General features: G+C 36.8%; 1 protein-coding gene across 1 annotated transcript; it reads left to right on the forward strand.

Moving 5' to 3' along the window:
- The first annotated feature begins 8,734 nt into the window (after positions 1 to 8,734).
- Positions 8,735 to 12,128, forward strand: LOC104231866 (L-lactate dehydrogenase B-like). Its single transcript, XM_009784920.2, has 2 exons — positions 8,735 to 9,438; positions 11,443 to 12,128. The coding sequence occupies exons 1-2, from the start codon at positions 8,830 to 8,832 to the stop codon at positions 11,884 to 11,886; spliced, it is 1,053 nt and encodes a 350-aa protein (XP_009783222.1). The 5' UTR covers positions 8,735 to 8,829; the 3' UTR covers positions 11,887 to 12,128.
- The last annotated feature ends 393 nt before the right edge of the window (positions 12,129 to 12,521 follow it).

Here is a 12,521-nt window from a genome sequence, read left to right on the forward strand (position 1 = left end):
CAATAAAACAATGTAGTATTCTGCACTTCTTGGCCTTTGGATGAGATGTGTATTCCCGGCTTTCTGGCACGAAGAATTCCAGAATGTAGGCATCTTGTTCCTTACTCCGTGACTCCTCAAATGGCTCGAACGACTCTATTTCCATATCATCATCTAAACACAATGTGGAAAAATGCTTGGAGTGAGGACCAATGCGCTCAACTACAAGAACATTGGGACTGTCTACATTCTCAACACTAATGACAATAGCTTCAACTAAATATGTATCCTCAATATCCTTGGTTGACTCTAGTATCTCTTCTACTACATCGGCATCCTTAAAATCTAGTTCGATTGATTGTTGGTGTTTTACTGTGGCCTTCTCCTCTAGCTCCTTAATTACTGTATCTAATTCACGCTCTTCTTGGATACTGTTCACAATATTGGCTTGTTGAGCATTAAAATCTTCAACCAGTTGACTCATGTGAAAGTTCAAGTTGTGAATAGTTTCCTCCTGCCTTTCTATCTGCAGTTGTAATTTACTTTGTTGTTCCAAAATGCACTTTAACATATCTTCGATCTTTTTTAGGTCAGCTTCCATGGGTTCTTTGTTCCTATTAACTTCACCAGAAAAAGAAGAACCATCAAAGTAAGGGGTTGGGGGAAGGTAAGAAATATAAGCACAACCGTGAAAGTCACCATCTTGACCACCACCCATAACACACACATTCCACACATAAGATTGAGTTAGTGCAAAAAACTCGCTCTTGTGAATATTTTGATAATTTTGCCTTGGGTGGTTTCCTTAACAATATGCATATGTAATGATAGGCTATAATTACGTATTTTAGTCGCTTATTACACTCAAATTTACTGCATTTTAATTGAGTTTGAGCTCTAATTGCTAGTGTCTTGCACTAATTGTGTGTTTTATTTCTTGTAGGAGTGATTCCAAGCTATGTAGAAGTTATGGAATGATTTCAAGTGATTTGGAGCTTTGAAGTTTAAGTAAAAGTCCAAGAAATTAAGTCGGGATCGTATTCGGGGATCAACGGATGATAGAGCAACAAAACGAAGAATCGAGTAGGCATATTGTGTACTGTCTAGTAAAATATACATAACGTTTCGTTAAGAACTCAATTTGGGCTCCATAATATATTGTTGGAAAGCTAACTCAATAGGCTATAACTTTCATGTTTTACGTTTTTCCAAATTCCAAATGAAATAGGGAGCACAATGCGGTCTAAACCGCAATCGCGAACCTGATGCGGACTGGGGCAGTACAGTAGGAAAGTACAGCGCCCGGACCGCGGCCGCGGAGGTCTAGGCTTGGAAACTTGTCTTTTTTTGCGTAGGGGAAGGTATAATTATTTGGGCTCGACCCTACTTGGTATATATACATGGAAAAATAGTATTTTGAGGGGAGGAGACCAATTTTTGATAGAGATTCGACCTAAGGAGACAGAGACACAATAGGAGCAAGACGGAGAATTCTTCTACGAGTTTTTCCTTCCTCTTCCTATTTTTCATTGTTGATTATGACTTTTAGTATTGTAGTTTTACATACTATTATGAATAGCTAATTTGTTATCTAGGGTTTTGATGGAACCTTTTGTAGGATAAATTCTTGTTATGTTTTTATAAAATTGAGTCGTAGTATTTTCTCTATTTGTTCAACTATATTATTCTTATGGTTGATTGAAGGTCCCTCAATTAGTTGTGCCTATTTAGTATGTATTACTCGAGATAGAGTGCATATTTAGGTAGTTGTTGAACAACATCACTCCCGACGTATGTGAGGAATCAATAACCAAGGGTTTAAAGGTGGGATTAGGATAACGAAACCTTGGGTGCGATCTAAATGAGTTGTAATTAAAGCCAGCTAGCGTAACTCGGGAGAGTATGTATAGTAAATTGTCGTAATTACTCGGGAGATAATTACAACACGCAGAGCGCTCATGATCGGTAGAAAATACTTAGGCGAAATTATAGAAGACATAGCGGGAAGGATTTCGACAATTGGGGAAATCATAACTCTAGACCTCCTTAATCTTTTCTCCAACCTGTAGTATCTTTAGTGTTAATTTATTATTTTAATTAGTTAGTTAGTTAGTTAAACACAATAATCTTAATATCTATAAGTTAGGAATTGTTCAAGCTTGTATTCTTTGGTGATAGTGAACAATTGTAGCTAAGCCTTAGTTCTCTGTGAGATTCGACACCGGACTTGTAAACTGGATTATATTTGCATCGGCCGCTTTGTCCTTTTTATAAGGCATAGTTGGGCGTGATTAAATTTTGGCGCTATTACCGGGGAACTAACGGTGTAACTGTAGGTGTACATATTTCTAAGTTGCAAGTTTGAACTGTGATTTTTGTTTTCATGTATTTGATTATTTATTTTTTTATTTATTTTTTTTATTTTTTATTTTTTATTTTTGATCTGAGTGACATGGCATCATGGAATTATGAAAATTTTGATGTTGGTAATTCTGCTTTTAATCCTACTTATGCATATTGTGAAGGAAATCACGCAGGGCAAAATTATCAAAATATTTCCGAGGGCTAGTTATGTGCACCAACTCAATCTTATGTGTGGAATGTATGTGATATGTGTGGTGGTCAAGATGGTCACTTTCATGGTTGTGCTTATAGTTCTTATCTTCCCCCAACCCCTTACTTTGATGGTTCTTCTTTTTCTTGTGAAGTTAATTGGTACAAAGAACCCAAGGATGATGACCGGAAAGAGATCAAAGATATGTTAAAGTATTGCATGGAACTATATGATAAGAGACCACGACATATACAAAGGCAAGTGGCAGCTATTCACAACTTGGAGACTCAAACAAATAAATCAATTGAACCTTGTAAAGCGCAACAAGTTGATATTGTGGATAGTAGCCAATATGAGCATAAATTGGCTGCAGAAATTGCCATTATACTGGAAGATTTTAAAAAATACAAGGATGAGCTAGAGGAGAAGGCCACAGTAGAACACCAACAATCAATCGAACTAGATTTTGAGGATGCCAATATTGTAGAAGAGATACTAGAGTCAACCAAGGATATTGAGGATACATATTTAGTTGACTCTATTATCATTAGTGTTAAGAATGTAGACAGTCCCAATGTTCATGTAGTTGAGCGCATTGGTCCACACTCCAAGCATTTTTCAACATTGTGTTTGGATGATGATATGGAAATAGAGTCGTCCGAGCCACTTGAGCAGTCAAGGAATGAAGAACAAGGTGCCTACATTCTGGAATGCTTCTTGCCAGAAAGTCTGGAATACACATCTCATCCAAAGACCAAGAAGTGCAGAATACTATATTGTTTTATTGGGCCAGTCAGATTCGTTCCACCACCCTAGGAGCATGATTATAGAGTAGAATCAAAACTTGGGGTCCAATTTATAAGTTCGAAGTGGAGGCAAAAAGTGATTTGCGTCGTGTCGCGACGTTAAATAAAGCGTTTGTTGGGAGGCAACCCAGCTTTGCTATTTTGTTTTATTTTTTTTGGATAATTTTCTTTATTGTATTATTTTTGTAGTGCCGATTTTTAATTTTCTAGCGGCATGGAAAGCAAATCTTTTGGAAGGATGCAACAGCAAACCAGATGGTTGGAACAAAGTGTGAGGTACCCGCACGAAGGACCAAGCCTGGGAGAAGTCTGAGTACCCCCATGAACTGCTAGTGCTTCGGCCTTTGGCCTACCAGGGAGTTTCGCTTACCCCCTTATGGTTATGTTGTGCATTGGGGACAATGCATAATTTTAAGTGTGGGGTGAGGAGATTGTCTGGGTGATTTTTCATGCTACTTTAGCTGTGTTAGTTTAATTAAATAATATTTGTTTAAAAGATTGGACTTCTCCCGACGATGAATCTATTAGACAATTTTCTTGAGGGATTTAAGTCTAAAGAAAAAAAACAAAAAAAATTCTTTTGTTAGGTAGTATAGCAATTACTCCTTGGCTTTATTTAAATCACAGTTCTTTTCCAAGGGTTTTGTTTGAACTGAATGCAGTTAGTTTTTTTTGGGAGTAAGAGCCATTATATTATGTTTTGAATTGAAGCAATATCTCTTGACTTTGTTATGCCTTGAGAATAGTGAGTACTTTGGTTGTGACGCTTAGGCTCAGTTTTTGACTCTTGTATAAGTACCTTAAATTTTATGATCTTGACTTTGCTTAACTGTTTTGACTAGAGTGTCTTGATAAAACTAATCCCGAGTGAGTTATGTCATGTGTGTGTAAGGATTTGTTATATTTTGTGCATTGCATTTGATACCTAGAACTATGTGTTTGCAAAGCGAAATAGTAGTTTTGTTCAGTCTTGGAAGTGATATAGGCGTTTCTTTGTTAAGCCAGATATGTATATTTTACCCACCTAATTGTTATGTATCGTAGTTAACCCATTTGAGCCTATAATCATATTTTTTTGGCAACCGCATTACAAGCCTTACCCATTTATTTTAATTAACCATTTATTTGAACCTTCTAACCTCTCATGAGCACTTGAATTATGATGATTTATGTAAAAATTAAAGTGTAGGGTGGTTGGTTTGGCTTTTGAGTGGAACTAATGAAATCAGGAGAAAGGTGCACTATTTTGAACAAGTAAGAGCCACTTGAATTGAAAAAAAATAATTGTATTGTTGTGAAAAAAAAAGTATTCCTTTAATAAGTGGTGACTCTTGATGTAATTGTCCTTAAAGAAGTATGTGGTAATATTCATTGATGTGAAGGTGGAGTTTGGTTTGACATAAGTATGGGGTTTGAATGTTAAAGTATATGTATTAAAGTGCTTAGGGAGGTGTAATTACTCTTATATCTAGATGTATCATATCCGTTCCATAGCCTACATTACAACCAAATAAAGCTCTACTTGATCCTATAATGAATGAGCTCGATTAGTGGAGTAGTACACTACGGGCAAGCTTATGGTGCATCTTTTGTGGCATATGAATATTATTTCTGAGAGTGAGTGAATTCTTTCTATCTTGAGTTCCTAAGTGTTCTTAAATTTTATTGTGTGTAACTACTCTCTTTTGTTATGCGACGACACTTGATTCATGAAGGAAAGGTAATGTGAGTGACCTCTATATTAGAGTAAGCGGGTGAGTTGTGAATAATGCGTGGTACTTGTGAGTCAAATCTTAAGGTGAAGATGTTACGCTTTTGTGCTTAGTCTTTTTTAAATACTCTTGGTGTGATGAGTTAGGAGTATTATTTAAAAAGGTCGTGTCTATAAAAAAGTGTAGTTTGATTGCTCGAGGACGAGCAATGGTTTAAGCGTGGGATGTTGATGATAGGCTATAATTACATATTTTAGTCGCTTATTACAGTCAAATTTACTACACTTTAATTGAGTTTGAGCTTTAATCGCTAGTGTCTTGCACTAATTGTGTGTTTTATGCCTTGTAGGAGTGATTCCGAGCTATGTAGAAGTTATAAAATGAATTCAAGTAATTTGAAACTTTGAAGTCTGAGTAAAAGCCCAAGGAATTAAGCCGTAATCATATTCTGGGATCAACGGATGATAGAACAACAAAACGAAGAATCGAGTAGGTATATTATGCACTGTCTAGTAAAATATACATAACTTTTTGTTCAAAACTCCATTTTGGCTCCACAATATATAGTTGGAAATATAACTCAAGGGGCTAAAACTTTCATGTTTTATGTTTTTCCAAATTCTGAACGAAACAGGGAGAAAAATGCGGTTGCATCTACAACCTCGGACCTGACGCGGTCTGAGGCAGTACACTAGGAAAGTACCGCGCCCGGACCGCGGCCGCAGACGTCCAGGCCTGGAAACTTGTCCTTTTCATGTAGGAGAAGGTATAATTATTTGGGCCCGACCCTACTTGGTATATATACATGGAAAACGGTATTTTGAGGGGAGGAGACCAATTTTTGACAGAGATTCGACCTAAGGAGGCAGAGACACAATATGAGCAAGGCGGGAATTCTTCTACGAGTTTTTCCTTCCTCTTCCTATTTTTCATTGTTGATTATGACTTTTAGTATTGTAGTTTTACATATTATTATGAATAGCTAATTTTTTATCTAAGGTTTTGATGGAACCTTTTGTAGGATAAATTCTTGTTATGTTTTTATAAAATTGAGCCGTAGTATTTTCTCTATTTGTTCAACTATATTATTCTTGTGGTTGATTGAAGAGCCCTCAATTAGTTGTGCCTATTTAGTATGTATTACTCGGGAGAGAGTGTATATTTAGGTAGTTGTTGAACAACATCACTCCCCACGTATGTGAGGAATCAATAACCAAGGGTTTAAAGGTGGGATTAGGGATAACGAAACCTTGGGTATGATCTAAGTGAGTTGTAATTAAAGCCAGCTAGCGTAACTCGGGAGAGTATGTCTAGTAAATTGTCGTAATTACTCGGGAGAGAATTACAACACGCAGAGCGCTCATGATCGGTAGAGAATACTTAGGCGAAATTATAGAAGGCATGGCGAGAAGGATTCTGACAAATGGGAAAATTATAACTCTAGACCTCCTTAATCTTTTCTCCAACCTGTAGTATCTTTAGTGTTAATTTATTATTTAAATTTGTTAGTTAGTTAGTTAAACACAAGAATCGTAATATTTATAAGTTAGGAATTGTTCAAGCTTGTATTCTTGATGATAGTGAACAACTGTAGCTAAGCCTTAGTTCTCTATGGGATTCGACTCCAGACTTATAAACCGAATTATATTTGCAATGACCGATTTGTCCTTTTTATAAGTTATAGTTGGGCGTGATCAATAAGGAAGATTAAAAATAGAATTACCAACATCAAAATTCTCATAATTCCATGATGTCATGTTTCTCAAATAAAACTAAAATAAAAAATAATTAAAAAAAATCAAATACTATTCACAATTTGATCATACCCAACTATGCCTTATAAAAAAGACTAAACGGTCGTTGTAAATATAATCCAGTTTACAAGTCCGGAGTCGAATCCCGTAGAGAACTAAGGCTTAGCTATAGCTATTCACTATCACCAAGAAGACAAGTTTGAACAATTTCTAACTTATAGATATTAAGATTTCTGTGTTTAACTAATTAACTAATAAATTAAAAGAGTAAATTAGCAACTAAAGATACTAAGGGTTAGAGACAAGATTAAGGAGGTCTAGAGTTATGATTTTCCCTATTATCGGAATCCTTCTTGCTACGTTTTCTATAAATTCGCCTAAGTATTCTCTACCGATCATGAGCGCTCTGACTGTCGTAACTCTCTCCCGAGTAATTACCATAATTTACTAGACATATTCTCCCAAATTACGCTAGCTGGCATTAAGTACGACTCACTCGGATCGCACCCAAGGTTTCGTTAGCCTTAATCTCACCTTTAAACCCTCTGTATTGATCCCGCATATACGTTAGGAGTGATGTTGTTCAACAACTACCTAAATATGCACTTTCTCCCGGTAATATACACTAAATAGGCACAGTCGATTAAGAGCTCTTCAACCAACCACAATATAAATGTAGTTGAACAAATAGAGAAAATACCATAGCAAATCTATATTAACGTAACAGGAAAATCGTCCTCCAATAGGTTCCATCAAAACCCTAGATAACAAATTAGCTATTCATAATAGTATGTAAAACTACAATATTAAAAGTCATAACCAACAATAAAAAATAGGAAGAGGAAGGAAAAACTCGTAGAAGAATTCCCCACCTTGCTCCTATTGTGTCTCTGCCTCCTTAGGTCGAATCTGTGTCTCAAATCTGTCCAACCTCCTTAGGTCTAAAATATGTCAAAAGTATGTCCAACTCCTTCAAAATAGCGTTTTTACATGTATTTATACCAAATAGGGTCGGGCCCAGGCGAAACACCTTTTCCTACGCGAAATAGGACTCTGGCTCTGTAGAATTTGCACTACCGCACCACATGGGGCGACGCACCGCGGGGCGGCAGTGGAAAAGTTCAGATTGCTGATTCTGACATGCTGCAGGAAATTTCCATAGGCGCGCCGCATTGCGCGCCGCGGTAGTGGGAATTCGCGAAAATGCAAAACATGAAAGTTGTAGTCCTTTCATATAACTTTCCAACGATATATTGTGGAGCCCAAACGGACTTCTGAGCAAAACGTTATGTGCATTTTACTAGACAGTGCGCCGTATACCTGCTCGATTCTCCGTTTCATTCTTAACTATCATCCATTGATCCCCGAACACGATCCCGGCTTGATTCCTTGGGCTTTTACTCAGACTTCAAAGCTCTAAATCACTTGAATTCATTCCATAATATCTACATAGCTCGGAATCACTCCTACAAGGCATAAAATACACAATTAGAGTAAAATACTAGCGATTAAAGCTCAAGCTCAATTAAAGTGCAGTAAATTATAGTGTGATAAGCGACTAAAATACGTAATTATAGCCTATCATCAATGAGTAAATGACTTTTTAGGGATACGTACATAAGAGTAATTTTGGAAAAATAAATTAATTTTTTTCTTGATTATTTAAATGGGCAATTATTTTGGACCAAAATAAAAAAGCAAAGTAGTCACTTATTATGGAAAGAAGGGAGTATATAATATAACTTAAATCCATAATAAAAGTAAAGAAAAGTAGGTCTTCTTGGAAAATCCTTTTTTTCCAAACACATTTTGGAAGATTGACCGTTGAAAAATCATACACACCAACTTCCCATTTCTTTGTTCCCTTTTCCCTCGTCAGTCTCTTCAACCTCTCTCTATATAACTATCATATTGCCTCATATATTCAGCACGAAATCACCTAAAACACCAAGCTTAATATCTCTACTCAAACAGCACCCATTCACATAGAAAATAATCTTTTCTTAACACACAAGAAATTAACCATGCAGAAGAGTACTTCATCTTCATCATTTGGTCCTGGTGGTCTAGACCTAAGCCAAACTTTCTTCAGGTCAATTTCCAATACTGCCCCTCCATCGCCAACAAAACGCCACACTAAAATCTCCGTCATCGGCGTCGGTAACGTAGGCATGGCCATTGCTCAAACTATTCTAACCCAAGACCTCGCCGACGAACTCGCACTTGTCGACGCCAAATCCGACAAGCTCCGAGGTGAAATGCTTGATCTTCAGCACGCTGCAGCTTTTTTACCCCGTACGAAGATCGACGCGTCAATTGACTACTCCGTTACTGCCGGGTCGGATCTTTGTATTGTTACAGCGGGTGCCAGACAGAATCCGGGTGAGAGTAGGTTGAATTTGTTGCAGAGGAATGTGGCTCTGTTTAAGAGTATTGTTCCTCCTCTGGTGAAGTACTCGCCCGAGACTATACTTTTGATTGTTTCGAATCCGGTGGATGTGCTGACGTATGTTGCCTGGAAGTTGTCTGGGTTTCCGGCGAATCGGGTTATTGGGTCGGGGACGAATTTGGATTCATCTAGGTTTCGGTTTTTGATTGCTTATCATCTTGATGTTAATGCCCAGGATGTCCAAGTGAGTTCATCATTTTTCATTTTAAATTTCTATGTTTAGTTTTTAGTTATGCCTTATGTTAATTACTTTGAAGGCATAATGACTTCCTGATCACTTAAATTTGTAGGGCTTTTGAAAGCCGATACACGAACTTTAGATTTTTTCATTTGAACACTCCAACTTAACAAAATGGGTAATAATAAACACATCCACCAGAGCGTGTATATCAACTGCACTGACATGTACATCACATCATGCTAAGCTATTTATTACTTGTCATGTGTTATTTGTGGGTCCCATTTTTAAATACAAAATCAGAAAAAACAAAAAAAAAAAGTTACAAATACAAAAAGGAAAAAAAATGTCTGAAACATAGTTTGACAATTCCATCGTGGGAATCGTCCCCTCCGACGAGCAGCAGAACTCCGGCGAGGCAAAAATGAACGCGCAAGTTGTTCCAGGTATCCAAATTGGAAAAGAAAGGTACCAAAATGTTCGCCTTGATGAGGAGAATGCTCCTACACTTCCAATATCATATGGGTACCAGCCAATTCCTCTAATTTTACAATCCAAAAGCTCAGGCAGTCCGGTTGAGCAAGGTGTTCGACGAAATGCCCTTATCAATTCTGGGCCAATTGGAGACCAATTTCCAATTGGAATCCCTTCTACTACACCCATGGATCCTTTATGTAAAGATTCAGCTCAATCCATTCAAGAAATCAACCATCACTGCCAAGTTGAAAACTCAAAACTTCACCAGTTGGCCGGGCAAGGTGATCAGGCAAACCAAAGGACTCAAAACCAATGCCAAACTACTCCTGCTCCTCAGGAGAATGTTTCCAAACCTTCAAACCAGACATTACATGGGCCAAATCTTTCGAATATCCAAAATGGTCATTCTGCACACTATTCATATAACAGTGTTCGACCAAATGCCAATGCACCCTCCAGTTCTACTCAGCCTCTTTCACTAGGATTCTGAACTTACATGCTCCAGCATGCTCTGGTGAAGTTCTTAGCATCACTTACTCATATGATAGCATCACTTAATCCATGGTGGGCACCTAGGAAGATGAAAAAATTGGAAAAGTCTTTTTTTCTTTTTCATTTTTCTTTTTTATTTATATTTTATTCTAATTCTAATTTTTTTAAGTAAAAATAATACTATTCACGCGTCTTAGGAGCGTGATTTGCACACAGTTTAGCCATGTCAGCTGTAGTGCTTCCACATAGGCATGATCAACGGTCAAATGTGTTTATTATTATCCATTTTGTCAAGTTGGAGTGTTCAAATGGGAAAATCCAAAGTTCGTGTATCGGCTTTCAAAAGCCCTACAAGTTTAAGTGGCCAGGAAGCCATTACGCCTACTTTGAATTTGTGATTTGCTTAGTCATTTTTTAGCTAAAGTTCCATCATTAATTGGCGTAAAAAATATTTGTACAGTTAAAAAAATAATTATAAATAACTCTATTTAATATTATTAATTAATAACTTAAAATAAATAATAAGTATTCCACTATAACGAATTAAATTATATTATACTAAAAGAATAAAATAGGTTACAAAATCGGTCAATGAATATAACTTAAACCATATGTTAATTACTGTGAATTAGTAATGCTTTTTGCTTTTGTACTCGTATTTTGTTTCATTAGCTTAATGGTTGGACATGAATAAAGTGTCAGAACGCCATTCCTATTACAAAGAATGTACATTCATTCATCCATGTGAAATTCTTCTTCTTTTTTACTTTTGTCGTCATGTAAGGCACTTTATAGTATAATCATTTTTTAAGATGAAAACTAAACGAATCTATTAGAGATTTGAAGTTACAGTTATCAATAATGATGTCCAATAAATATTTTTTATTTATTGTACAAATAATCTGATGAAATTATGATTTTTTGATTGAACTTACTAAGAAGTTTTGAGTCAATTTTAAAATCGAATACCATCACATATGAGTGTGTTCTTTTTGTATTGGTTTAAGTGGAATAACCTAACATATATGATGACTATGCTAGGCATACATTGTTGGGGAGCATGGTGACAGCTCTGTGGCACTATGGTCAGGCATAAGTGTGGGAGGAGTTCCAGTTCTTAGCTTTCTGGAGAGGCAACAAATTGCTTTAGAAAAAGAAACACTAGAAAAAATCCACAAGGAAGTTGTGCAGTGTGCATATGAAGTAATTGGTCTGAAAGGTTACACATCATGGGCAATTGGCTACTCTGTTGCTAACTTGGCTCGAACGATCCTTCGCGATCAAAGACGGATTCACCCTGTCTCTGTCCTCGCAAAGGGCTTCTATGGCATTGATGGTGGAGATGTGTTCTTGAGCTTGCCTGCACAGCTAGGTAGAAGTGGCGTTTTGGGCGTGACGAATGTACATCTTACTGATGAGGAAACTCAGCAACTTAAGAACTCTGCTAAGACCATCTTAGAAGTGCAATGTCAGTTGGGAATTTGAAATTGAGTTACAACTACTATTAAGCTATACTTTGTATTTTCCTTACCAGTGCTATTACATTGTTGTTTCTACCATACGGTTTATTGTATTTTGTTTTCTTAACACGAATATTTCCTTAGGAGGAAAATAGTGAGAATAACGTGTGTTACAGCAGTTGATCTTGTGACAACTTTGCTGCCTGCTAGTGCGCTGTGGTACTAACTTATAAATAAATTGCAACAGCACCTGCCTGTTTTGTACAATTTTGATTTATCATACTTCTGTAATCTATATGTTTGTGATTTTGTCTAAAGTCCATCACCATTGCAGCTTTACAACTTTGTATAAATTGTTTTTTTATTGTTGTTGTTGTTCTCTCCAAAGACATTCTATTCGATTTGGTTAAACTAAATTAATTAAGGTATTTGTATTGGTCAAAATCTGACCGTCACGACCGAACCGATCAACGTCCCGTCTAAGAGACCGGTTAGTGAAAGATAACATAATCCACTCTGCACCCTTTTCCCGACATCCGTTGAGTCGGAAGGAGCAGAGCCTAAAGGGACGACCAAGACACATTGGAGGTAGGCGAGCGTCGGACCAAGCAAAAAACAAGGGGGCCTTGACTATATATAGTAAGGGAAAACCTTCGATTG

Source organism: Nicotiana sylvestris, chromosome 8, assembly GCF_000393655.2.
Source record: "Nicotiana sylvestris chromosome 8, ASM39365v2, whole genome shotgun sequence".
Taxonomy (NCBI): domain Eukaryota; kingdom Viridiplantae; phylum Streptophyta; class Magnoliopsida; order Solanales; family Solanaceae; genus Nicotiana; species Nicotiana sylvestris.